This window comes from Ixodes scapularis, unplaced genomic scaffold (assembly GCF_016920785.2).
Source record: "Ixodes scapularis isolate PalLabHiFi unplaced genomic scaffold, ASM1692078v2 PGA_scaffold1__304_contigs__length_218370807, whole genome shotgun sequence".
Classification (NCBI taxonomy): domain Eukaryota; kingdom Metazoa; phylum Arthropoda; class Arachnida; order Ixodida; family Ixodidae; genus Ixodes; species Ixodes scapularis.
In genome coordinates this window covers 119,518,542-119,546,417 of record NW_024609846.1, presented here as the reverse complement: position 1 = coordinate 119,546,417, position 27,876 = coordinate 119,518,542, and the positions used below count along the sequence as shown (strand labels likewise).

The 27,876-nt window shown below is 45.1% G+C and overlaps 3 protein-coding genes across 3 annotated transcripts in view; all 3 read right to left on the bottom strand.

Moving 5' to 3' along the window:
- Positions 1–12,090, bottom strand: part of LOC8031397 (2-methoxy-6-polyprenyl-1,4-benzoquinol methylase, mitochondrial) — a 127,344-nt gene extending 115,254 nt beyond the window's left edge. The window contains exons 1-3 of the mRNA XM_040222973.2: positions 11,849–12,090; positions 1,633–1,782; positions 606–779 (exon numbers count right to left, since the gene is read on the bottom strand). Coding sequence (XP_040078907.1) covers positions 606–779; positions 1,633–1,782; positions 11,849–12,029 — 505 coding nt within the window. The 5' untranslated portion in view covers positions 12,030–12,090. The remainder of the gene's footprint in view (positions 1–605; positions 780–1,632; positions 1,783–11,848) is intronic.
- Positions 12,091–13,600: 1,510 nt separating this feature from the next.
- On the bottom strand, positions 13,601–23,316 carry LOC115325876. The gene is made up of 14 exons (XM_040222972.3): positions 23,300–23,316; positions 23,029–23,068; positions 20,440–20,640; positions 20,179–20,382; positions 20,030–20,065; positions 19,878–19,955; positions 19,748–19,822; positions 19,562–19,633; positions 19,377–19,448; positions 19,213–19,263; positions 18,887–18,958; positions 17,878–18,083; positions 17,037–17,196; positions 13,601–15,874 (listed from the first exon to the last, which is right to left on the bottom strand). Exons 3-14 carry the CDS (start codon positions 20,507–20,509, stop codon positions 15,717–15,719), a joined length of 1,254 nt encoding a protein of 417 aa, XP_040078906.1. The 5' UTR covers positions 20,510–20,640; positions 23,029–23,068; positions 23,300–23,316; the 3' UTR covers positions 13,601–15,716.
- On the bottom strand, positions 20,617–23,020 carry LOC121836138. Its single transcript, XM_042290904.1, has one exon. The coding sequence runs from the start codon at positions 23,011–23,013 to the stop codon at positions 20,794–20,796; it is 2,220 nt and encodes a 739-aa protein (XP_042146838.1). The 5' UTR covers positions 23,014–23,020; the 3' UTR covers positions 20,617–20,793.
- Positions 23,317–27,876: the final 4,560 nt, after the last annotated feature.

The window sequence follows — 27,876 nt, the reverse complement described above, 5'->3', positions numbered from 1 at the left end:
TGGTTCTTTTTTATTCAAGAAAAGCTTCGATGATGAAGTTATTTTTTTTTTTGTTGTTGTGTTTCCCCGATTTTGATAAAACCGGCTCGGGAGCTTAATTGTTGGCGTTTATTGGTGCTTACCGAAAACACAGAACCCTGGTTTTAAGTGACCATTTCCCATAGGCAGTGTGTAGAGCTGGTCTCGCCAGTACTACAAAACCTTCGGCCCAGATGCATGCAGACTGGATGTGTTCCAGGGCTGCCCAACAGATAGTGTCAGTGTGCCAGTCTGTTTTCTCGTCACAAGCGATTTCAATGCAGTAGATCACAGCCTTCAGCTGACCGTAGGAAATGGGTTGCGCCAAAGTCACAGTAAGCCAGGTGAGGCTAGCCATAAAAGGTATTCCTCCTCCATTTCAAATTCGATCAACAGTAGTGTACCTGCACAGGCGTCTTGAATTCTGCACTGATGTAGTTGGCTGGTGGAAAGAGGCTAACTTCAAGACGAGGTCTCCAATAATAAACATTGAGGGAACCCCGTCCGAAGCCGCACGTGTTTTCCTGCCCCTGTTTAACCACGACGTTTTTCGTGGAAACGAAGAGAGCAGCAAAGACTGCCGTCACCTGGGTAGATGTGTCCCTTGCTCCTCTTCCCTGCCGAGAGCATCTCTCGGTTGATGTCCACCACGTGGGCCCTTGCGACTTCCCTCGCGCTCCCCTCGCTCTCCGGGGGAAAGCTGCTCTCGGCTTGCAGCTCCTGGTAGCGGGCCGCATTAAGAAACCGGATGGAGACGTCCCCTGAGAAAAACAAAGAGCCGGACGGGGTCACATCAGTCATTCATCCATAGAATGCCTACTATAGGAAATATTCTGTTCGGTTAAGCACGGTGAATTTACCAGAAGCTGGAGTTTTCTAAAGGGCCATAGAAACAAAAAGGAGTCTCAAACCGTCCTTTAGAAAAGCACAGTCTCGGGTAAATTCACTTTAACCTGCACCAGCTAGCTTGCACCCTCGTTCCTTCGTTTTCTAATTTTGCTCAGACCTACCGAACACTAAGGCAGATTTTTCCCGACCCTTGCAATATGTTGCCGAGATTCCTTGACCTTTTCTTACTTTCTCGAGTTGAGCTCCACAATAACTCCAGGTGTCCGTCGGTAGGCCCACCTTTTCTTTTGGCAAAGGAAGTGTCGTTGGCTGGGTTGTTACGGGACATTGCAACGAGGCACAAAATATCAAAACCTCGGACGTCCAAAATCCAAACTGAAAGTCCCGTGACACCAGCAGCTTTTACCATCTCAGCTCATGCCAACCAAAAAAAAAAAAAAAAGATGCCAACTTTGTTTGCTATTGTTCGGATGCGCACAGGCAGCAATCTTGATTTCTTCCGATCCCCGCTGGCACACCAAGAAGCAGAAAAGAGTTCCACATAATGCAGAACAGCTGATTACCCAAGAACTTCATTCAACGACAACCATCTTAAAACCAAATGCCCACTGCCGAGAAACCATGAAGCCAAGATAAAAGCAATCTGAGCTGCTGCCCAACCACTCCTTTTGCAGTGCAAGAGCCACTATGCTGTTTTCTACAACATCATTTGGTCCTCTTATGATAGAATTTACCCATCCAGAAAGCCAGTGAAGCGTCACGCACCTGTTCCTCCCGCCACATCAATCAGCTGCATGCCTGGGAGGGGGCCAAGCACCGAGATGAGTCTGTCCTTCCACAGCCGGTGGATGCCCGCACTCATGACGTCATTCATCAGGTCATAGTTGTCTGCTACGCTGTCGAAAACCTCCCGCACTGCACAGAGGATCAAACTAAGTTGTGTACAGAGGCATGCGAACACAGGCTCCTGCTGGTATGAGGCAGAGCTCTCCAATTCATGAATAATGCCGAGCATGCGCTGACGGGCTGTAACACATACCTTGAGTTTATTCGTGAAAACTTTGCAATAAGATAAGGTGCATGCAACAAGTGCCTTGCGGGTTTACCTTTTGCAGGTCTGACGCCTCATTCACACTGGCAATTGAACAGGATTTGCAGGGTGGTTACAAAAATGGCTGCTTAAATATTCAGTCCAGTTTTGCATGCATTCGATGACGAAAATGAGTCAATCTGCCTCGTGGGTGTGATTCGAATGCCAGTGTGAACGCAGCATCACCCCATAATAAACCCAAACAAAAAACATGGCAGCTTGCATAGTGCCCTTGTAAATAAAGCAAACCGTTTCACTAACAATTTGTCAACTGTTATTTTATATTTTCAGTCACTTAACAGGTGCCCCTTTAATCCTACTTTTGGGGAAAAGAGGTGATTGCACTAGTAGGCACGTCATATTCATGCATACGAAGGATTGTGATAAACCCTCCTCTTGATGATCTTACATGCATTAGACATCATATGTCCCAGATTGTTACGTGCATTCTACCCTGCTGAAATACAAACTCACGATGGATCATGCATAGTTCAGGTCTATTTGTCAGGAAGGTGTGGCTACCAGTAATGGATAAGCCAAGCTGCATAGAAAATGGAATTCCAGATGCTCCAACAAAGTGCTGTGTCAAATTCGTTTGAATAATTTTGCCCCAATTTTTTAACAGACAGTGTCAGTACTTTATAGTTTCTTAAAACTGGTATATGGGTGCTTGTCAATTGGTATTCACACGGGGGAGAAATCCATCCCTTTGTTCCCCAGGATACGCATCGGGTAGTAACAACACCCCGCCCTTACGCGGAGACACGCTGTTGCAGACATCCCAGGAGGATGGGGAAGCTTTTGCTTGGGCTGCACAAACAGTCCTGCCCTTGGCGAGGAAGCTCTCTGCATTTGGCAGTATTTTGTTCACGTGTCTGGCAATTTTACAGATATAGATCTGCGGGATAGCAGCGGTGGTACCGGGATCACCTTACTTGCTGTGGCTTGCGTTCTTCCTCATGCCATCCAAGGCACCCAAAGGAGTCTTCATTATTCATCAATGCCATCCTTAAGATGTTCCTCATACGACAGGTTTTGGTCTCCAAATTCTTTGTCTTGCATTCACCCATTCAAGACGCATACTTTTTTAGCAGGAAGCAGTTTGTCTTCTACATCTAACAGCACTGCTGAAATAATTGTATATCGCCGTTTCATGTACGCTTCCATTTTTTTACTCTCGACAGCGCCCACCAAGCCCTGTTGTCACGAAAGCAAACTCTAAATGCGTCAGATAACACTGCATCCCTCTCGGCTGCCTGCCGTTCGTGTAAATGCTGGAATCAAGGAGGGAATCCCGCTGATTCCGCCAATCACCGACATAAGCACATCCCTCCCCAAAAAGCATCCACCATGTGAATACCCCTTTAGGTCTAAGAGCAAAAATGCAGAAGGGGCATGTGATAGGCTGGGCTTCACCACTTTCCACTGGGGTGCTCAAAGAAGTGGCCGATGAAAAGCATCCCCGTTAGCTAGGTGGGCAACGACTCCTATATAGCAAAGCCACAGTGCTGAATTTTTTATGTCATCTAAAGAAACCGACGTAGGGCACAGATTGAACATGAGTGCTGCATCAGCCTTCAGCTAAGAGTCATATGGCCACGGGCCCGACGGAACAAGAACATCCTCACGCCGCCCACCATGACCTGAAGTCATCCATGTCGTGCGAACCAATCACATAATAATCAATGGTGTAAATATTACGATTGGCAGTCCTCATAGTGCCTTAATGTTCTGAGTACATTCGATAGAACAGTGTTCTATCAACCTCCGTATTTTCCCACTCTTCTGTTTGTTTTGCTCCCTTTTGTTTTATAGCATGTTGCATTGAAACAATGCTCTTTTTAAAGGGGGGAGTAATGCCACGTGTGTCTGCGAGCAAGCATGCCCAGGGCGGAACGGTCATCATGCTTGGCTCCCATGCAAAAGGCCGAGGTTCGATGTTTGGCCGCGGATGCACCTTTTTGTTGTTTCTGGAAATGTCGCGTTGTGGTAAATTTGAGAACCCCGTTGCTTGTTTTCAGGGGTCCGAATAATCTACGAGCCGAACCTTCTAAGCCATTTGTTCCAGACGCTCATGTCTGTACATAAGGTGCTCCGCGTGGCAAGCAGGAGTCAGTCTCGCCCCAGCGCTTGATCCTGCTGTTTTGCCGACATCGACGCCAGCCTTATTCTATTCTGATTTGGGCACAAGTTCACCCCATTAAACGCTTAGTTTCCTTCAGTCATTCGTCGTCTCATCAATTGTCATCCGTGAGAATATTCACGCATCTTGAACACAAGTCTCAGCCAAACGCTGACACAGTACTCGCGTGCAACCTGAGCATACTTTGTTTTCAATCATTCGGAATGTAGTGAATGGGTGCCTATTCTGGCAAGGGCACATGCCCGGTGCTTTACGGTATGTCATCAGCTAAAATGCGGCAAATCACTACCTGATGTAACAAATGTAGCCAATTTCTCCAATTCTCGAAAAGTATTGTCATACCAGGACAACTGTGGACTGTCTTTCTATGCCGTTTACCCCAGCCACAATCTGAAAAGAGGTCAGCCATAAGAATGAAAAAGGAAAGAGCTAGCCACTATATCAATCACCCAGTAACAGTATGCACACTGCTCAGTACCTACCACCAGCTCCCTGGCTGCTACCGCTTACATTAAAAAAGTAACTTGAAATGTTTTCTCTGAGGCTCCTGCGCCAGGTTGTGGCTGCAGTGTGGCAATTTGTGGAGCACTGAAATTATGCTGACATTGTGAGAATGTTCTCTGATTGTCTATTTGTGTAGCAGAGTGCAGGAAATAGTGGTAATCAGTTCACAGATACAGCCTTGACCTTTTCATTGACCAATTATTTTGCAGGATGTGATTTGAACCAATCACAAAATAATCAATGGTGTAAATATGACGATCGGCAGTCCTCATAGTGCCTTAATGTTCTGAGTACATTCTTAAAAAATATTAGGATGTTTTAGAATAGCGTATGCAAAAGCTTTGCGTACGCAAAGGATAGCGTTGTCACCACTGTGCATGTGCAGAACACTAACCATGTTTTGCACCTTGTGTGCGCTGTTTTATTGTAAGCTATATTTTGGTAATTGCATGCATATGCAGAGTCTTAGCAGTCCTCCAAGAAGGATTCGTGATGCGCGAGATGTTGGCTAAAGCCAATACAAGTACAGTTAGAAAATGGCAGCTTCCACGCCTGCGGCTGCCAAGGCTGTGATAGCTTTAGCAGTCGTCGTAAGCACGACGTCGGCGGCAACCTCACCAGTGGGATTTTCAATTCAGGCCAACATTACTCCTACGGGAGGTGCACATTGCCAGCGACTTGCTGCTTGCGACGGGCGAACATTTCTCGGCGAAGGTACGGTGTGCGAAGGTCAGTACAGGATGAGACCTCTCTTGCCGAGGCAACGCAAGTGTATGCATCCAATCGACCACTCATATTGCATTCTCATGTTTAAACAAATCTAAATTGCTACTCTGCACCAAAAAACTTTTTTCTCAAGTTACAGCATTTCGTGTGTGAAATAAAAATTGTTACTGTATCTTGATGGCGTAGCAAGTGCAAGATGCTTGGGTTTTTTGCGCCGCGGCAGAGAAGTGCTATTCTAAAGCTCGCTTGCATAGCGCACTAGTGTGGGTTAAAATTGCATTCATTATTCTAAAACTTTCTATTACGCAGTTTGTAGTGTTAATTAACTGCAAGTTGCATTAGTAATTGTAACTGGCGAAGTATTGCTTGCACAGGTTAGAATTGCTTATAATTCCCATAACAGCAAAGAGACTGAAGGAGAAAATACTGTAGCATACACGCTAAAATAGTGATAAGAATCGCCATCTTCTGAATGAGACGCCGGAATCAGCAGAAAAGCCGTGTGCAAGCTAGAAAACACCACCTCGTGGCATTGCATGGGTGGCACTCAGTGGCGGTCAGATTGGAGTCTGTACTTACCTCAAAGCTTCAGAATGTTTGTGCAATATGCAGTTCACATAATAGAGATTGCCATCCTTAGAAGATGGTAAGTGGAAGCACAGTCTCAGCACACGCTAAAGAGCAGCAACAGCTCCAGCATGCATTTCACATTCTACAGCTCACGAATCCAGGCATAGTGTCATACGACTAATTGTTACCAAAACAAATGTGGTTGGTGAGTACACACCGCGCATGGTACTCACCTGCCGCATTTGCGTTGGTACCAATTAGTTGTGCGACACCATGCTGGGATTTGCGAGCTGTAGCGTACAAAAGGCAGACACTCTCTACCACCAGTGTCACATAGCGGGTACTCTCCAAAACATTGCGCAGTATTTTCGGGTGCACCTACTATCTGGCAGTGCAGGTGCACATTTAGCTACATATGTGCTGCAACTTTGCTTGCATGTTTCAGATAATAATGTCCTTCATAGTACCCCCAAGTTTGATGGCACAAAAAAAGCACTCGGAAAGGACAGAGTCAACATGCTCATTTTTGCACTTGTAGCAGAGTTTGTTTTCATCAATTTACTCCGTGAAAAAAAGTGTGGGACATGCAACCAAGTCTGGGACTTGAGCCTTCAACGCTATCCTTGCAGAAGCATTGTAGAGTACATTTACGGCCCGTGGGTCATCGGTGGCCGAGGGTGTTGGTGCACCGCAGCCCACAGAACGAAGAACAAAGGCTCACGTTGCAGAACCGAGGGTTCCTAGGATCAATCCACAGCCCCGCCTGTTTCAATTTTGCGAGCATTGTACCGGCGTGCAGTTGTGTATCGCTACTGCGCAATGCAGTTAAATAGGACCCCAGGCTAGAAGCTGTACTGCACTGGCTAAATTTCTCATCTACAGTATAAGCCAGTGTCGCCATACTTCAAAGGCAGACGGACCTTACACTCTCTAAACACGAACATCTAATTTGTTTTAAGGGAGCTGGGGAGGGGGAGGAGGGTCGTGAACTTTGTATGGTGACGCAAGTTTACAGCTTTGAATGACGACTCTTTTATGCAAACGGCTGTTATCCTCTTTAGCCGCAGAGGAGTATATAGGTCTCACATAATCATACATTATTCACGGTCCACGGGCTGTAAATACTCTGTACCACTGTTGAAAACATGCATGTGATCCTCTTGCACACTTGCTGAAGTCTATATTTTAACTTGTTTCACCTATCGGTAATACACAACCGAAGGCACTACTCCCCAGCTCTACCAGTTTCGATTTGGATAAGCATCATACTGGTGTAGCACTATGTGCGATACACGTTAAAGAACTCAGTCCATACACCACTCCGTTGGGTGTAGCACGATTGCCCCACGTGAAGAAGCCCCATCGCAAAAGTCCCGCGTCATTAGCTCCACTTTTCGAAAACCATGCGTTCAGTTACCCCGTCCCGTATGCCGCCTGTGCCAAAAGCCCCGTCCTCACTGCCTCTGTCCCACCCTCTTCGCGCTTCAACCAGCATTGTTCTATGTCTACCTAATCCGTTGAGAGTCTAGAGGCTATTTTAAGTGAAAGAAACAACAAAATAAGTTTAACACTAACTGCAGTTATAGACTTTATCTATCTAGATGGATACAAACATTTTAGAACGACGTAAAAATAAAATTGGTGTTTGATGCTGCACATGTAATAAGTATGACACCGTGAGCTGTGGGTTAACAGTTTTGACAGAACCGCCTGAACTGAGAATCCACGCGTGCTGGAGTCAACGAAAGCTTTGGTTCTGTAGTGATCAGCCGGCGCGAGAACAAAAGGAAGAAAACAAGCAGCACGAGACAGCTTTGGAAACGCATTTGTCCCAACTTCGCCACTTGGCCGCTTAACGCTTTTTAGATGTATATATGTATATATTAAATATTTATTTAGTCCGCACGCTACATATTGGTGACCTGGATGTGATCTGAACGCGCAATGCTTATTGATAAAAACTGCAACTTTAAATGTTTTGCCAGTGAGGGACATTTTCTGTTTGTTCTCACTTCTAACGTCACAAGATGTGAATATGTATAGTGTACGCCTGAAGAATGGCAAGCTTTATCCAATTATTCCTTAATTGAGTCCCAGGTATGGCATGATTGTTACACAAGCTCTCGTGCTAAGATGTACCGCAGAAGACACTACAAGCCATCGAAGCCAAGCAAATGCCTTGCTAGTATCATGTAACCTTCGGGAAAGGTGCAGCGACCACTGATCTCTATTGTAGTAGGCTGGATCGTGGCCATTGATTGACACCAGCCAATGCATGGCACTCTATGTGAAGAAGGAGAAAAAGTGCCATTTCCCCTGTTTCTAAGTTGTTGTCGGCACTGAAACTTTTTGGCTGCTTTTCGATAAGCCCATCAAAAAGCTTAAGTACAAACATTAAAACTGACAACCCTTGCAGTTCTTAAAAATAAATATTTTGTGGTCAAGAGTGAATCCGCTGGCCGAAAAATATGGTGCAGATCAATGAGGCTAAAGTTACCTAGAGTTACCGCGGTGTCGGCAGCGGTTTCGTTGAGGTTGGTTTAGCAAACAACAAGCTCAAAGGCTTTGCTACGCGGAATTTGCTCACTCCCGGAAAGCCGCTGTCGAGTTGGAACTTCTTTGTCATTCATCGACTTCTGGGCTTTCCCGAGGATGGTCTCATTGACGGCAAGTTCCTTTGTTTACTCCACTACGAGAGCAAGCTTGCCAGCTTAGCCCTGGGTGCTCCGGTACATATTACTTTTTTAACCGGCGACCAAACCTTTGACAAATACCGACTCAATCTCCAAACACCCGACATAAGAATTGCAGCACACCATAAAATACTCGTCTCCGAGCACAGCGTACATGCTTCAATATTCTTCCTTTTGTGCATTTCTCCCATAGACCTGAGAGTATACATGCCTTGCACCTACGTCACATGATGATGTCGAACACTGGTATACACTATCCTGGTGGTTGACTCGGCAACCCTTCGCAGCGACAGCAATGGTAAACTGCGCCGCGCTCGGCTGTAGCAATTACTACCTATCCCGACGATCAACCAAGCATTTCGTCGGCATGCCCCACGAGACAAAGTAGCCGTCAAGTTAGAGAAACTACGAGCGGCAGAAAAGGAATGTGGCCGCAAATTACCGAGTTTGCGAGACGCATTTCATAGCACTGAGCGACGGAACTTTTCTACCATTGTTTACGTTCGCGCACGCCTTTGCATCGGCTTTTGCCCGTTCATTGCGTAGATTGCCTTTGCCTTTCGTTACATAGCGCCGTTTCCGCGCTCCGAGCCCACATTCGGGGCTCCCGGCCAAGTACGGGCGATTGCCGTGCAGCGAGCCCGGCCAGACGGCGATCGGTCGGCGGTGGCCCCCGTGTGCAACTCGCCGAGACGACGACGACGCCGGGGCATCGGTTTGCGCCGTCCACGAAAGTATGCAGGCGAGCCGGTTAGGAAGCATCATAATATAAACCCTAAGAGAATGAGAGTTGTCTTGTTCGTTATTTGATTTACCCTTGTCTCAGCGTATTTCAGAAACTCGTAAAAAATTTTCTACAAGCGACTCCCACAGCCGCTCGTCAAATTTTAAAACGCGCAATTTAGCTTTTCTTTTTTTTTTTTTTTTTTTTCTTTTGCAACACGACAGCTTTTTGCGCTAAAACTTCATCGGCGGCGTATCGAAAGTTTCTGCTCGTAGTGCAATCGCACCAATGCCGAAATATTCCGTACGTACTGGCTAAATGTCATCATCGGAAGCTCGGCGCGTTCTTCCAAGTTCACATGTAACACAACTAGGTACCTTTGTTGAAAATATGGTGCACGTCTGCGCATGTACGGGCAGTTAGCAGCGTCCTACGCCTTGGTAAGCGCATCCGCACGGTGTCAAGTCAACCGCCAGTATGGTGCGGGGCCCCGTCCTTCCCCTAGCGTGACGTCACTTGCAAGGAATGTATAGACCATTTCAATTAGCGCTCTCTGGGCGGCACCATTTTGTTCGACCGCAGTGCCCTCTCCACACATCCGGGAAGTTCAGTGGGTTCGGCGAGGTAAAACGTGAGAAAGGACACTCGCCCGACTCCGCTAGCAGACGACAAACCGGGAGGTTGCCGTTCTCCATCTTTGGGCTGTATCAGCGGGCTCTACCAAACATCGAACTCTCGCTCGTGGATGCCGGTGTGAAGTGGTTCGCGTTCTTAGAATAGTTGTGGCTACTCCAAAATCAGCCTATAGCTCTCTGTAGTTCTATTTTGCTAAATGATCAACCAGAATATATTTTTTCCGTACTTAAATATCGGTTGAGTCAGCCGGCAGTACTACCCTCAACTACTGCTTGTATTGCGGAAGGAGAGCACGTTTTAATTATTGTTTGAGACTTCTATTCATGGTCACTGAAGGCCTACACCAGTACAAACTTTTGTATAGTAAAAAAGGTACAGCAACCGGATTTACTTTTCGCCAAAGACCGGCCAATCTGACACAGTTTTCCCTATTTTTTTTTATTTGCACGCAGGTAACAGCGCAATTGGACCCCGTGAGTCTTTTTATCTAGCATAATATTACACGAAAACTGGCATACCAAATTCTGCGCATCTGCGCTTGCAAGTTCCAAAATGACGCAATTTTAAACAGAGTTTGCACGCCAGCCGGACGCTAGCTAAAGCCAACTCGGTGGAGCGGACGACATGCGGGGTGAGAGGGGGAGTGCATTTTTTTTCTCCTTTACCCTCTCTGCTATGACCCTGATGGAACGGTCTATTGCCTGGCGTCAAGCAATGGCCGCCGGTGGCGACATCAACGGGCGCCCGATCCACGATCCAGCCTACTACAATATAGATAGGGTTGTTCGTTTTCGAGTAAAACCCGGTTTTACCCGATTTTTACACCCCGAACATGTTTCAGGTGAATCGGGTTAAACCCGATTTCTCCCTCAATTCCAAAACCACATAACCAACCTATCTATTTTTACTTCGCACGGAATTTGCAGTGCACACACGCTAGCCACCCCACATCGGGACAACAGTGACCTATAGTTCATTTCGCAAGCTGCGTGCAGCACTGTGGACGCTACATGGAGGCTTCTACGGAGGCCGGCTGAGGAAAAGCGACAAGAGGCGCTGGGGCCTTGGAGGGACATTTCCGTCCCCACCGCTGTGCAGGTGGAACCGCCTCGGCATGCCACGTAGCTTCGGCCCTGCTGCACGCAGCTTGTGAAATGCACTATAAATCCCCCTTCGATCGTTGAGGTGTCGACGCCCAGCAGTCTCTCGGGTAGCATGGCCATCGCGCCGGTGTCCCTCGAACGGTAAGGTTTTTTGTTGACACCTGAGGGAGAGGAGGATTGCGTGCGCGGTGCTTCCCTTGAAGCGACCGACGGCGATCGGACTGCTGGAAATCCCTGACCCCTAATTTAAATGACAGACCCCTAATTTAAATATGTTAACGTTAAGGAGCTCCTGATACGCTCCAATACAAAAAAAAAAAAAAAAAGAACAGAAAACGACTGTATTACTGAGTACATTTGTAAATTTAACCCGAAAAAACCCGAATTTCGGAATGTTTCCACAAAACACCCGATCTCTCCCCGATTATCAGCGTGAAAAATAACACCCAATTTTTACCCCCCAAATTTACAAAAATATAAAACCCGAAAACGAACAACCCTAAATATAGACCAGTGGCAACGACGCGTGGGGCACGTAGTCACGTGATTTGTTCACAACGCTGGATTGGCTGGGATGGCTCGTAGCGTCAGCTGCGGTCCATCATAAAGGCAAGCGTAGCAGCAAAGATATCACGCAGTGCGGCACCACACACGTTTACCGTGCCACTGTTCTTTGTGAGGCGTTGTGGATCTTCAGGGTAGATAAACAGCTAACATGTCCGCTACCACTGCTACTTCACAGCGGCAAGGAACTCGTCGGGGCTGCTACATCAGGAAGTCACGTTCACTTGCCTTTCTCTGTTTTTTCATGCTCGGCGACCTTTTGGTAGCCAAAACTGGTGTAATGGTCTCTTAACGCTTCGGCTGTCGATGACGTCTGATGCGGTCCAGTGCTGACCAACCTCGCGTGAGACGAAAAAAAAGATTTCAAAACTTTTGAAAGAACAGAGTTTACGCGGACGGAAGCGGCCATCTTCAATTGACTGCAATGTTGGCAGCCTGTCCCATGAAGTCCACCAAATACCGTGGAAGCCAATACTGGCAACTCCCGCGGAAAACGGGCGAAAAGTGATTGCAGCGCCCCTGGCGAGCTCGGAGTCTCCGCTGGCAGACAAATTCTCCAAAATGCATTGGTTTTGCCTATCTCCGTGCGAGGTGACCAACGAAAAAAAAAAATTCTCACGGACATTCGCTGCTTTGAAAGTTAAAAAATGGCTGCCAGCTCATCAGTGAAGGACATTCTCTTCGCGTGGGAAAGATGTTACAGCTTTCTGGGTGCAATTTCGGAGTTCTCCCGAAGAAAATATTCTGTCACAACCTATGTAAGCCAAGCCAAACACGAATGTATGCCTTCGCGCTGTTTCGTGAAAAAGGGAAATGTACAAACATTTCAGAACATAGCTTCGTTTCAACTTTATTGTTCTTATCAGTCAATTCGTTTTGTCGTTGCAATTCCCATTTCTCACTCGAGTGTCTTGCTTATAACCGTTTCGTCGAACAGGCGAGCTGGCTAATCCCGTTAAGATCGTCTCCGGATGAAGAAGCAGAAGTCAATTTCGAACCATGTACGTTACGGCGATGTCAGTATGATCCGAAAGAAGTCGTTGCGCATATGCAAATCTGACGCGATTATAGATTAACAAAAGCGGAGTTACGAAAAAAGCAGACTTCTCGCGCTTGCAAAGAAAGAAGGGGAGAGCGTCGTAGCCCCGCGAAAAAAGATGATTTCAGTCACGTTATTTACAGTGCACAAATTCCGATTGTTAGCGCGGGGACGACCAACATCTGCTTCGCTGCTTCTTTACTTCTACGATAAAGGCCGACACCCGTTGAACCGTCTCCACTCTTTCCATTTTTGAGTATTCTTTCTTTTATATTTTTGAGGCGACGCCACTCTGCCGCGTTATTTCTTCCTCCTGCTTATATGTTGCTGTGTAAATTTTTAGTTCGCTTTTCATTTTTTTTTTTTTTTGCCCGACGTGTAAACAATCGGGTATCCTTGCTTTGCTTGGCTTAGTTTTTACTCCCTTTCCTTCGCTTCGGCGCTTACTACCCCGGTTCGTCTGCGCTAGGCCCGGGCATTTTGAGGGCCGTCTGCAACTTTGCTGTTGTTGTTGTTGTTTTCTTCCACTGTCGTCTGCGATAACCTCCTATTTTCGCCTTCGATTGAGTTTCTAATCCAAAATCGTCATACGCGCTTTTTGATATTTATTAAATATATTAAGAAGTGTAAGCTCGTTACCCATTTTTATTCGAATTTTATTTGTGTACTCCGGCCGGCACGTCTGCTACGGGTCATCGTTTGTTCCCAGACAACACACAGACATCCGCTGGACATCCAAAGGATGTCCCGACTGGGACATTAGGGACGTCCTGCGGATGTCCGAATAATGTCCAGAAGACATCCAAAGTGAAACACCAAAGGACGTCCTCAGGATGTCCAGGAAAGGATGTTTCCTGGACTTTATTAGGACATATATAGGACATTGTATATTTTCATACTGGTGTACTAATTTACACTACAGTGGGATAAGACCACACAAGTCTCGAAACAAATAAAGCTTTATTATTTCAATGTAAAAAGCAAAGACAGAGAAATAACATATGAGGTGGCATCAATAAGTATCTGGACAGCCACCACTGAACAAAAAGAAAATGCAGCACCACAGTGCGACACACCTGACCCTTCCTAGCAGGCTTGCCAGTCACTGTGTGGTGACAAAATAAATTCCGAGCTATGCTTGTTTGTTTAAAAGGTATTTCACAACTTTCTGACCGCATAAGGCAAATAAAAAGCTCAAACAGCACGTTTACATCAAATTTCCTGTGAGAATTGGGAAGAACATGTCAAAATACCACACACTCCTCACCAAGCATTTGGTGACCATGATTTAGTAAAAACATGTATAAGTGAGTGGCATGGACATTTTAGGCAAGGCCAAGAATTCCTTGGAGACGATGAAGAGAATGCCCTCCGAGAAACATAACATTTCAGAATGCCGAAAAAAAATCTATGTTATTTCACGAAGACCGTCGGAAGCGCATTTCGGATATTGCTGAACCATAAATAATGTCGAGTTGTTCAGCAATGTCCGAAATCGTTCTCAGAAAGTGTTACTGAATTAACGAGGATTTTTTCTGCATTTTTAAATGTTAGGTTTGTTGGAGGGCATCCTCTTGATTCATTGTTTTCAAGCCATTCTCAGCCTCACTTAAAATGTCCATGCCACTCACAGATTTGTGTAACCTAGATCAGTCACCGAATGCTTGCTGACGGAGTTTCTAATGTGTTCTTCTCAATTTTCACAGAAAATGATGTATGGACGTGGTTTGAGTTTTTCATTTGTGTTTCACGGTGAGAAAGTTGTAAAATCCCTTCTGAACAAACAAGCACAGCTAGAGATCACTCTCGCCCTGCACAGTAAATTTCGGCACAGACTGCAAGCTTGTCAGGAAGTGTCACACTGCTGTACTTGTTTTGTTTTTGTTCAGGGATGCCAGTTCAGAAACGTTTTGATGCCCCCTCATATTATCACAGTATTTCACTAGAATGCTTACTTCTGCATATCACTCAAACATTTCCTTTGAAGTGCAGAAACATAGAATATGTTATCACAGTATTGCACTAGAGTTGTTAATTATAAAAAAAATAACACATTATCTAAAACTGAAATACAGTTATGGCAAGGCATAGAAGCAGTACATGCCAAGTACTAAAAATGCAAGTTGCAGGACAGTAATGCCAGTAAAAATGACTAACCCCCTTTCAGCTTAGGGGCCAACAGTGTATAATGATTGTATGCAAGTCGTGCAAAAGAATTACTTTGGCAAAATCTAGAAAAAATATTGCCATGTGACCAAGGTCAGCAAGACCAGACATCTACATTAAATAATGCACAAAGTCTACAATAGCAGCCGAGCACTGAATAGCTAAATTTATACTAAAAGCAAGTGACATCAGTGACTCTGAACTTGCTTAATACAGGAAAAAATGCATGAACTGCATAGAAAAGAGTAGTGTAAACAAGTGTGACAAATACATCTTGTATAAAGTATCACAAAACTGAAATGCCAGAATGGCTGTTAGAATATTGAATCGATAGTGAATTGCCAAAAAAATATTGGTGCACATCTTACATACAGGGCACTTCAAAGGAACTGTATAAATTGTTGTCTTAATGTACTGTGCTACAATTTACGACACTGGTATCCGTAGGTGGTGAAATTTTCCATCCAAATTTCAATGAATGGCTTTACCTGAGAAGAAAGTAAAAAATAGGAATGTCTTCTTATCTGCAGCATTCGCCTAACGTCACAAGTCTGACTGGTGAAACAGCCGACATACGGCCCCCTCGGTCAAAGCAGACGGTCTTTTCCAAACCAAAAATGCTATGCGAGTATTTTATTTGTGAACTGCTGCTGCAGTTTATCAGCTGTTGCAACAATCAGATGTGTGCCATAAGCAAGCAAACACCATATGTAGAGAAAAGCATTCAGACTTTTAAACTTTTACTCAATTAAGTTGTTTCTTTGAAAATGTAACTCTCCAGATACATTACCACACTCCCTGCGGGCACCGCCGTTGCAAATTGTAGTGCAAAACGTTAAGAAACAGACTTGCATAGTTCCTTTCAAAGGGCTGCCCTGTTGAAGTGATTTCTTAGTCTAGTGTAAATGGTGTGCCGTCCTTCCTTCCCATGGACTTTTTTTCTGCCGCTGCCCGCTCAGCAGCATGACGGAGCCACGACATGCCTGCTTTTTCTATGTCCTTCTTAGTTGCCTTGGCTTCTTCCAAGTTTTGACGGTAGGTGAGGGTGCCTGCATATAAAAAAGTTGTTGTCAAGTTCAGCAAGATATTTTAGACTGGCAGAAAAAATGTGAGCTGCATTATGCAGTCAAGCTAACTGCCATATCAACAACTTCAGGCGAAGTATGCATAAGCAGGAACCAATTTCATTATTCTTGCAAACAAACCAAATGAGAAACACAACCCTTGAAGCAAATTTGTTTTGATGTGCCTGCGTCACTCTACAGCAGTAGCAATCAGTTCATTGAATGCTATTTCATTGACAGATCCTTCGACAGCCTCTTCTTCGCGACATAGCCTTGCATGTACTTCTTTGGTGGCCTGGATGTTGTTGGCATGTAATAAAGCGGAGCCTCTTTGCCGACATTCTGTTTCCGCCATCCCCATTACTATCCTAGCCGGCTAAGCCTTTGGCGATTCCAAACAGGCTTACCAAAGGCGGGAGCCGGAGGGGATGTTAAACTCCCAAGCGGAGTGAAGCAAGGGATGACAGTGCGCAACGCGGTCTGTTAGAAAGCCTAGCTTGCCGGAATCAGCAAAATAAAGCCAAAAGTCCAATGCAATCCACCTAGCGAAATAGTAAGTGACTAGCTCAAGATGCTAGTAACTGGTACTACTCTCATGAACAGAAACTAGTTGCAAGCACTACTTCTAAATAAAAACTGGTGCTCAAAGTAGCCAGAACAGCTAGATGATGCAGCGGCATGTGCTTTGTGTAAGCAGTGCCAATGAAATGTGTGTCAATAAAAAGTTGTCAGTGAAACGTGCATCTATGAAATGATACAAAACCCTTCTACAGGTAGCCATCACATTCCCGGGCATTATGTGGAAAAGCCGATCCACGGTACCTGAAGGCTACGTCTCATGGATCTAGGACCGTTACTGTGTACCATTTTAAAGAAATAAGAACATGTCTTTTTTTCTTCGGTGGTTGGTGGCGGGACAAGTGCAGGTGCCTGTTATAAACTGCTCTGCTGTATAAGAACATCAATGTAACACTGGGAAAAAAAAGTGACTTACACACTGGAAAATATGCTCTAATTATTTCATTTGTTACACTCTTATATCAAGTTATATACCAAATTTTCCAAAAAGGTTTTGCACTATTCTTTTATATTAGACTTCAGTACATACTAAGAATTGCACTTGTGCAGGTTCAGATATCTAACTTACTGCACAGGAGCTTGCAGATGTTGAGATCAGAAAACTTGTGTTTTCCCTTGGCGCCACACCAGCTGTACTCGGCTGCGACACTTGAAGATAGTATACTTCTCAAAATTCGGGTGGTCCGTTCTTTAGGTGTATCACCTCCTTGAACTAACATGTGTTGTCTCTGGTAAAAAAGAATCAAAACAGCAATCAGATCAGAAATATGGGCTAACATTAAACTACTAACTCATTTAGAATTTTAAGCATATCACAATCTTAGTGTGGTTTCATAAGCATAGTGGTTCTCAAGCGTTTTATCACCACTGGCACATAAAGCATTCACATTGTTAAAACACTGAAAAATTTTCAAAATGTGCCGTAGTTCTAATAGCTATGTTGAGATATCGATTTTGATGGCATAGCAGGAACATCTTCCCTACGGATGCACATAAATCTTAGAAACAAAACCACATGCTTAGAAGTATGGGCACTATGAGATCATTTCCGCCCAATTTTGACTCGCCTTCTCGGTACTGTAAGAGTGACCGACATATACACATGATGCAAATTAAAGTTAGGTATATCTAAACTTAAAAAATAAGATTTTATTGACAACACTGAAGTACCTGTTCAGGAATTCAGTCATGAAATGTGATTACTAACACGAAATTGTGTTCATGCATCTAATGAGGTTCTATTATAAGCTATGCTTGTAACTGAACTCTGGCACCTGGTAAGGAAACCTTTATCACCTGAATATTTACAAGGTGGAGTTCCAAAAATACAGTTGCTCATAAGAAAAAAAAAAGTTCAATCATGCATAGATGCAAAATACAGAGCTTAGTTTAGAATAACCATCATTTACCATACGAAGTCTTGCTCTCTTGTCGACCTCCAGCTCTTTGTCAAAGTGCACGAAGTCCTGTACTGTAGAAAAAGGCAAGTCCGGCAGGCCCTCTGGATCAAGTGGGGCATCTTTGGTGTTTCTGAGCAGCAAGCTAAAGTACTCGGAGTGGGTCTGCTGTGTCACCTTGATGGAATTCAGTGCCAACAGGATCCTTTCCATAAACACTGAAATGGACAGAACAGAGCTCCATCTTGCAGCCACAGTAGCATCCTCATTGCAGAACTGTTGACATAACATGAAATAGTAACTCTCCGTGATATAGCAAAGTTAAAGGAGTATGAAAGCAGTTTCTGAGAGTTCTTTAGTGACAATAACTCAATCTAAGTGCTCCAAGCGTTCTGAAAACCCGAAATTACACAATCAGGCGTGGCCCATTTTCCTACTAAAAACACGATTAAAGATTGTTACACGCCCCCTTCTCTGAGATGAATATTATTGAGAGGCAGCCAACAAGGGGCGCTTGTCAGCCAATTGCTAGCGATGGCTTTTCGTGCAGCCAACGAGTGGCGTGATTTCTGAACGTGTGGATCGGACTTCTTTTCAAAACAAACTATAACAGTACAAACAGTCAAAATCTCCACACATTCAAGTGTTTTCATTGCTCTAGTGTGTATAGTATGCATGTATTTCTGTTGCCTCGAGATACATAGGCAGTTTCGTAATTTGGCACTGGATATATTTATTAACTGGCACCTATAAAATAACATCAAGAACAATCTTATTCGGAAACCACCTTAGTGCCTCTTTAAATAAAAACACTAAGATAAATACTGCTCCTGACATATATTGTATGTTTTAGGAAAGCCATGCCCCTCACGACAACTCACACTCATTAGAAAAAAACGTTTCTAGACACAATACCTTTTCCGAATCGTCTTTGTCATGCACGTAGCATAAGAAGTAGAAGCCCAGAAACCACTATCGCAAAATTTGTTTCGGATTGAAGATCTAAATAGATATTACATACCAGGCACCTGTGCATCTGTGTTTACCCGTCCAGTGCCAGGGTGAGACATGTTCATAGGGGTTACAGGTGCATCTGAAATTTTATAAAATGCTGTTCTTGTTACATTGAGTCGGTTCACAGGAGACCACTGGTCAAATCGGTTTAATCAATTCGGAGCCCGGCGTTCGTCAGCCCGTGCACCCCGAGCCTCGAGCGCTCAGTGCCCACGCTCCTCGAGTGGCCACGAGCTGATAAGCGCCAGTCTTTCAGTCAGTACATAACAGTTCTCAGCTTTGATGTTATTTCGAAGGATATGAAAACTTTAGCATTCACAAAATAAAACTCACCAGGGTGTTGCTGCCACAGTGTTGCCGCCGCTAGAGGGACATCATTGGCACCTGAAATTGACAAGCAATTTTGCACAAAATGCTGAATGCTATAAAAATATTTAAAAAAGGTGAGAAAGAAATGAGTCAAATCTATCGAATGCCACTTAAGCTGCAAGATATACCTGCAGGCCGGATGCTTGAGTGAGGTGTCCTGCTCCTGTATAGAGTGTGCACTGGGGGGACGCTGTGGACACCTGAAACCAAAAAGAGTTTTTTTACAAAATGCCGAATGTTAAAGAAAATCCGAGAACATGCGAGAAAAAAATGTGTCAAATCCATCAAATGCAACTTCCGCTGTAAGATCTACCTGTGGGCTGGATACTTGAATGGGGCAAAATGTTCGCATATGGTGTGTGCACTGGTGGACCCAAGTCATCACCTGAAATTGAAAACAGATTCTCTACAAAATGCTGAATGTTAACAGGAAATTCAAGAACATGTGAGAAAGAAAGGAGTCGAATCCATAAAACATAACTTTAGCTGCAAGATCTACCTGTAGGCTGGATGCTCGGGCTGGACATCATCCTGTTCGTGTGGGATGCGTGTACAAGCTGGACATTGTCGAGACCTGGAATCAAAATTAAATTATCTACAGAACACTCACCTTGTGCACAAGCAGTTACCTATGTACTGTGGCTGCATGCGTGAAGACTGGGCACGTGCTTGGGATGTGGCTTGGGACGTGACAGTTTCGTACAGGGCTGCAGAGGAAATAGTCACACTTACTCAATCCATGTACCTGAACATGCACTGAAGAGACATAAGGTATACACACCAGAGTGATGCAGAGGTGACTTAGAGAAGTTGGCACCTGGAAAAGGAGGAATAGTTGGTAGTAAGCCGTTTGAAGTTACACTAGATGTTTTCAAAGAATTATTTTTTTCAACCGTCCTAGAGCATCGCCAACAATGCACGATGCCATACCTGTTTTCTTCCGTGGCTGGGGTGGCGTGGGTGGTTTTGGTGGTTCATATTCATCGTCGGAACCTGTAGTGTCGGTGCTGTCATCATAGTCAAAAGGAAAGGTCGGACGGCGTTTTCGCTTGCCACGACCTAGCTCTTCTTCACTAGTGAAGTCTGACGTATACTCCAGAGCCTGAAGTTTCTCCAGCGCCTTCTCATATGTGTCTGAAAGAAATTTACGCATTGAGAACTGGAAAGAATTTAGAGCAAAAAAGCGCTTACCAGCCCAGTCCTTGATCAGGCATTTGACCTGCATCCAACTGTCTTGTGGTTTGACGCCTTCGATTGTCATTCGACGACGCTTGTTAGGATTTTTTTCCTTAGGCCAAAATGTCGTTTCAGTGCTTTCAACGAGCCATGTTTTGTGAATAATGGCCAAGCTGTGATCTTCTTCAGGAAATGCTACAATAGCAAACTTGTCACCTGAGCGAAGCAGGAAAGGCAAGCATTTGCATGTCCACCGAGTTATTTTTCCCTCTTTAATGCAGCATACTAAAACCGAACTAGCTTGTCCAGTTCATCTACAAACAATATCATAAACTAGATTATTAATAAACAAGCAGCCATAAAAAAATTTCACTGTAGGTGCACCATTGGAATAACGGCAAATTTGTTTGCCAATGGGAGTCTCACACATTTCACTGCAATTTCTGAAAGTGGCCAGAAGTGAATGTCAGACAGTTCAGATGCAAGGAAGATGTTCAGCAATGATGAACTGCAGGGATAGCTGTAAAGGTCTTCTAGACTCTGGTACCTCCTTCCAACCAACACTGGTTGATAGTTCACTGCAGTGCGTGCAATGTTTTCAACTTTGATGATACTCTTGTCTTTTAACATGCAAGTGCAGTCTTTTTTGTTTGTTTTGATGGTGATGCCAGCAGGAAACGTCACGGTCTTGTACTGAGGTCCAATGCATCCGAGCGGCAATGGTCGACCTTCATGCCTTGCTGTCAGCTTGAAACTTTCTCCTCCAAGGGAGACAGAGGAGACGGGTGGAGTCGATGCTGCCGACTCTCCAGTGTTGACAGCAGGAGATGCAACCAAAAATCGTTCTTCTACGATTCGATTGTAGACTTGCTGCAAGGGCCTTTCTGGTTTGCGTACATAGCTTTTGAGTTTACGCATGTAATTTTCGAATGGGAAAGCACTATAGTTGTGAAGAGGTCCATGAACTCTTACGTCGCTTGCCACATGAATCAAGCCATGAACATTGTGAGAGACTGCATGTCTACCATATAGCGTTATGTAGGTCTCAACAAAATGCCTTAAGAGCCTTTCTGCATACCCTAAGTGCTCTCTACAGAGTAATGGGCTGCAAAGTATGGTGACTGCACAGTGAAGTGTCATGAAGTTGTCCATCAGAGGCTTGGGGATCCTTGACCTCAGCACCGCTGGCCCCGTGTAAAGAACAAGCAAGCGAAATTCTGACGCTTTCCACCTATCAATGTCGGACAAGCTGCGTGGCTTCCGAGACATGTCTGATGGCACATAGTGCCTCATTTCAATGTTAGCTCCCGACACAGAATCTCTTGATGCACTTCCAATGCGGTAGGTTTTATCACCTTTCAGCCAAAGGAGTACAAGCTTGCGCACAACACCCAGACAGATGAGGTGCATATAGTCAAGTGGCACCTGGTCAACAATATCTATGGGAAGTTCTTTTAAGATAGTTTCCATGATGTGGTGGTCCTCTTGCTCTGCACGCCTAAAGCTAGCATTTGTTCGTAATGGAGCATCAAGATCAGGGAAGCACATTCGTCCCCGCACATATTCTCCTTCAGTCGTGCACTTTGAGCAACTGAAGTAGCCGCTGTGCCCTTTGGTGCCAAGAATGTATGACTTGGCAGGCGCGTCGCAGATTATTGCTCCAACTTGCACTCGGAAGACCCTGTTGCCAATAGCAACACCTTCAGAGAGAACACCTTTCAGGTCAGACACAAACGGACTAAGGAAGACATTTGACTGAAGAGCCTTACACTGGCCATGATAGACACCAACTGGAAATGGGTCACTGCCTGCACAGTTAGCAGCTTGGCAGAGAATGGGCCAGAACTGATCCCGCGTGCTTTTCATCAATGGTAGTCCATCTACATTCACATGAAGGATTATTGGATCTGGTATATTGCGCACAGGTTGCAGCGCTGCCCTGAGCCCCTCACTCAAGCCTAAATGGCAGTAATGGCCGGAATCCATGGGCCTCACATTATCAGTGACTCTTGGTGTAGACAAAAGTGCCCTGGCACATGTTGGGAGGTCTGAGAAACAAGAATGCGAGTGCAGTATCTTCAGGAGCTTTGTAACGGTATCATGAGGAACAGCCCCCTCTACGCTCCACCGCCGCAGCTTTTCCTTGAAACGTGAAACGTCGGATTCCTCTGATTCAGACAATTCATCCAACTCGACATTCCTTCGATTGTCTCTTTCTAAATGGTGTTCACGACTGTAAGGCAAGCCTTCCGAATCTACAGGGACGCCTCGTCTCGAGTGAATGGCGCTTGCACCGAAGACCGGTTCCGGAGTATCAGGCACAGTCTCAGAAAAACAGCACGTTGTCGGGACATCTTGCTGATACGAGAGACGTGATGGTTCTGCAATTAGTTCCGGCGATCCCGCGTGTTTTTGCGGCGCTCCTGCAACTAGTTCCGGCGACCCAGCGGGCCTTTCTACAGAAGCCTCATCCAAAGCTTCAGCTGAGCACATTGCATTTTCTCTACTAACTGACAGTATAAGTTTGAGATCGCTTTCCGCCGCACGACGAACGCGCCGATAAGCTGTTGTTCTGGGTAGAGCAGCCATATTGTCCATATTTACGATCTTCGAGTGGTTCGCCTTGTCTTGCAACAGCCAAGCTCTGCGAACGATGGAAATGTTGTAACACTTTCATTACTCGGCCTAAAGTCATGTCACATAATACGGAGTATTAGCAAAGCGTTACTGTTGGCTATTGCGAGCGCGGTAGCCCTCTGGCCGCGCGCTGCTTCAAAGGGGGAGCGCGAGCCTCAATACCGCTGTGGCGGATCAGGGGACCGGTTTGGTAAAAATCCCGACTGCCGCTTCAAACAAAACGTTAAATCATACTTACTTCCTCCAGCCATGGTGGCTAGTGAGTTGTCAGGTTAGCGCAGTAGCACAGTAGCACGGTAGCACGGTAGCACGGCAGCACGGCAGCACTCCGGACTCCGGGCTGTAGTCGGCTGTAGGGCTGCCAGGGCTGCAGCTTTCCCGCGCGCACGCTATTAATGATGATGATGATTGCACAGCGGTGGCGATTGAAAGCTCTGCCTGAATTACTTAATTTCACTAATGTAATTATCTATGTTTTATTAAAAAAAATAATTTGTAAAAATATATAAATATATGGTATAAAAATGATTGTGAAATTAAAAATAGAAACTAACCGAGTTTTAGGACCGTTTCGGTTTCGCCATAGTTCCGCTTTCGAATGTATTTAAAGCGGTTCATTTTTTAACATAATTTTTGTTCTTGTGTGCCTGAGAATTTAAAAGAGCTGCCTTTAGGCTTTTTACTATCGCTCTTGCTCTTGGTGTGTCTGCGAAGCAACGCGAGTGATTCTGTTGGCGACAAGACTCAAGAAATACGATAGGTCGCTTTTTCTGTTTTTGGCTCCCTCCGTTCGCCGTGGTTGCACGCCGGCACATTTATTGCGGAGAAAGGGCGGTGCAATTTGTAGGGGCGCGTACGCCGACTGTACGGCAAGCGCGGATGATCAAAACCCAAAATAACTTGAAACTGATTTTTCTAACGGCTGAACCAAAAGCGACGATTGCAATACGAGCCACGATCTTGTGCGGTGACAGTGCGTAAAGCCGCTGCTGTAATCGTCAAAAAAAAAAAAAAAAAAGCGTGTCCTGATTACAGTCGCGCTGGGACGTGTTCCGGATTATGCCGCCCCGGACATCCGTGGGACGTCCGCAGGACGTCAGCAATGGGACGTGGGACGTTCGCACGTTTTTAGGACGTCCGAGGGACGTTTGGTGTTGTCTGGGTTGATCAACCCGCCGCATTCAAAAACAAGTTTGTGCGATGTGGTGCCTACCATATATTGCAAGAATAAGTTTGTGCGATGTGGTGGAAAATCTTCTGCTTCCTACGTCAACCTACGGACACCTACGTCAAGAAGTACTTGAATGCACTTTTAAACTGCTTCGTCAAGCGAGCGAACGAACGACCCGCCAAAGTCACTGGAAAAACAAATTCGAAAGCAACAAAAGGTTACTCACTGCTAGCACATATAGAAGATTGCTGCCTGCGACCAAAACATTTCTGCGACTCTTTTTTACCGGGCAGTGTGAGCTGCACTACGTTATTTATTTCCCCTGTCTTGTTTTTAGTTCGTATCTACGCCGCGAAAGCAAATAAAGAAATGTACAACAAGCAGCTGAAAAAAAAAAAGGGTCGCTTTCTTCTTTTTTCATTAGTTTCGTCTGTTGCTTCCGCTTTGTTTGTCGTGAACTCAACACCGGTGGCGACCACCAGCTATTCATTTGCTGCTTTCCATTTTTCTTTCTTTTTTTCTATAATTGCCGCAACGATCGTCGTCGTTGAAATAGTTTTTTGCTAGCTTCTTTGTTTTATTCGCCGTTGTTCGCTTCTCTTTCCCGTTTCTTCTTATTTTCGTCGGGAATGGCGACACCATTTTTTCTGCAAAGTTCGGTAAGTGTTTGCACGTTCATTTTTATCCTTACTTTTTGTTTTGTTTTTATGCTCCAGCAGCTCGTGCGCTTGCTCTGGTATTATTAACATGTCGTTTTTGCATGTTTTAACGATTACGACGTAGTTCGAGTAGCTAAACGCCTTTTTTCCGCTTCCCAGACGCGTTTCAAACGTGTGTGATCCCCTGGGAGGCGTTTGAGACCGCTAAATAAACTGCTCTATCTTTGTTTATGCGCGCGTTGTTATTCGATTGTCGTTGCAGTTGCGATCAGTGGGTTCCACTTTGCAAGCGAACTGACCCTAATAAATTGTTTTTGCTGTTAGGGTGACGATACGGGGCTTGTAAAGCTCGAGGACGTCGCGGAGCCTATACTTTTCCATTGCGACGACTGCTTCCGTAGACTCCGAGTCCGCTAGAGGCGCCACTGTCACGTTCGCCGCCGCTCCTATGTGTTTTCGGAGGAGTTTCCAGTATTGGCGAAGCTATATCGTATTTGAGTCCACTACGGCGGGATAAAGAGGTTCAAGTGGCGCTAGTGTGCTGACGCAAATTGAAGCAGACAGCAACCAATCGAAAATTGACTTCCGGTAATGCATTTTTATGGGAAAAGGTGAGTGCATTTTCCCTCTGCGCTCGATCATAAGAGCAAATATCCCGAATAATTCGTACGTTCTAGCTAGCTTGGAACATTTCTCAGTCAGGCCGACGAAATAATTGGTCAGTTACGGTGTTTTTCTTTCAAATTCATCGCATTAAAAACGGTGCTAAAACAGCTTCGTACGTGTATTTATGTGCACTGTCGGACACTGTTAGCGCGAACACGACGTCGGCGCTTTTCATCGTGGGGGATATACGTGCCAAACGATCGTTGAACATCTGGAAATTAAGAGAGACGGCAAGAACTACGCAGTAACACCGGATCAGTAACTACACGTGCATATACGATCAAAATTAATTGAAGGCCACGTAATCTAGCTATTTCTGTTTTAAATAAGTACCGTTTTATTCTTTCTGCTCTGAGCGAAGCTGCTTGTTCTACGTCAAAATATCACTCGCACGCTCGAAATCTTTGAGAACAAGTGCCCGATAAAAGCTGCCCGGCAGAGAAAAAAATACGAAGTGACAACTTTTATAGCCCACGGACTTTATTCTCTACGTTTTGAACGTTTTTATCCGCTCATGCACGATGGGGTCATTTTTATATAGTGACAGGACTGGCATATTATCAATATATAAGCGTCACCGGATTGCTGGCGAGCCTTGAACACACTCTACATTCCTTTCGATTGTAATTTTGCTTCGAATCGTCGCTTGTTTTTACACACCTGCTGCGGAACACACGTTTGGTACTGAAATGTAGCGAAGTTAAACATCGGTCACTGATGAAGAAAAATGCGCTAACTAAAGCAATTACACTTTTACAGGGTTAATCAAGGTACATACTATTCGGTACGACCCAAATAACCAAAGTGTTCCGTGTTATTTTCCGGCGAAGAGACAAAATGCACGCGCGCTTTCCCATAGGAATACACGGGAAGACTGGAAAAGTAGACTGGTTGCTGTCTGCTTCAATTTGCGTCACGGAAGTCGCATAGACACTAGCGCCAGTTGAACCTCTAGCGTACATTATAATAACTCTATGATACGTACCACGCACACATCAACCAACCCCTTTGACCACGGCCCTTTGACGTTACATACAGAAAGTTTTAGTCAACCTTAAAAATCAAAACAGAGGTTATTTTTTTTTTTGTAAAAAAAAAACGAGAAAGTTTTACTAACAAAACATTTTGAACCTCATACCACAGATGGCATGAGCTACCCTCTCAAAACGCTCAAAACCACTGATCTCAATGACAATTGCTGGATCGCGCTTGCCGCTCCCGCAAGTGAAGCCACCGGACGCAACCCCGCTGGGATACGATTTCCCGCTTTGCTAGCCTTTTGCTGCGGTTTTCCAGCGTGCTGTAGGCACGTTTTCTACTCGTTCGTCGTCATTCGCCGAGGAAGTTCTTTGAAGACTCTGTGTATTGTTGAGACTTGCCGTTGTGAACACGTGGAAAATTTTACGAAAGTGCAGTGTCGCAGGAAAAAGGCACAACGCGTCGAAAGGAAGGGCTGGCGGCGTGTTCAAAGCTTCCTTGGCACGCCGAAGTGCCGTGTCTCTGTGCCTTCGCACGCTTGGATACCGACCAAGAACCGACGCCGTGTGTATGTGTTTAGCGAGATTCCGAGCAAGAGGGGACTCCCTTCTTTCCGACTTCTTGAACTGTTTGATACAATGCGCGATTTATGAGTTGAGGAGGAAAGCTAAACAGAAAAAAGTTGAAAAAGCGTTTCATGACTCCTTTAAAGGGGCCCTCGGAGCTTTCTGCGATCGTCTGTTTATATTGTTATATTGCGTAGTAGGTGCAAGTTAATATGTATACAAGTTTTAGATTACAAAACCGTTTATTAAGCAGATGGCAAAAGAAATATATCGGGACTATTTTCTCTTGGAAGACAATCCCCCATTCCCTGCCCATCGCTAAAACTTGACCAATGGAAATGCTGCGTCCCGCGGTGAATGCGAACGTTATTATTGCAACACTTTTTAAGCTTGTAAATTAGAGTTTGAGAAGAACGTAAACTGATTGTGGTGCGGGAAACACAGTCCGCAATTATCGCTCCAAAACAAGCGAACTATGTTTTCTCCCCGCAAGCTTGTTGCTAGGGGGTGATGCGTCGGCGCTTCGGCTTGTCTGCTTCCTGGGGCGTCTGCAGGCGTGCGTTTGCGGGACACGTGTTCCTTGCAATGGGAAGGAGCTGAGCTAGTTGGTTGTACATACTTAGATTGTGAAAACCAGCTGAACTTACAGAAAAGGGTGAGGAGAGAAAGGAGGAAAAAGCGATCGGATGCTTTTTCCTCCTTTCTCTCCTCACCCTTTTCTGTAAGTTCAGCTGGTTTTCACAATCTAAAAAACGTGTTCCTTCTTCCCGTGGAT

Bases quoted from the DNA above. Each gene is read 5' to 3' on its own strand.
- LOC121836138 (XM_042290904.1), bottom strand. From the start codon at position 23,013: ATGGCTGCTCTACCCAGAACAACAGCTTATCGGCGCGTTCGTCGTGCG.
- LOC115325876 (XM_040222972.3), bottom strand. From the start codon at position 20,509: ATGACAATCGAAGGCGTCAAACCACAAGACAGTTGGATGCAGGTCAAA. The intron at 20,383-20,439 runs GTAAGCGCTTTT...AATTTCTTTCAG, and splicing joins CCTGATCAAGGACTGGGCTG to ACACATATGAGAAGGCGCTG. The intron at 19,264-19,376 runs GTATATCTTGCA...TGTCAATTTCAG, and splicing joins CTCAAGCATCCGGCCTGCAG to GTGCCAATGATGTCCCTCTA.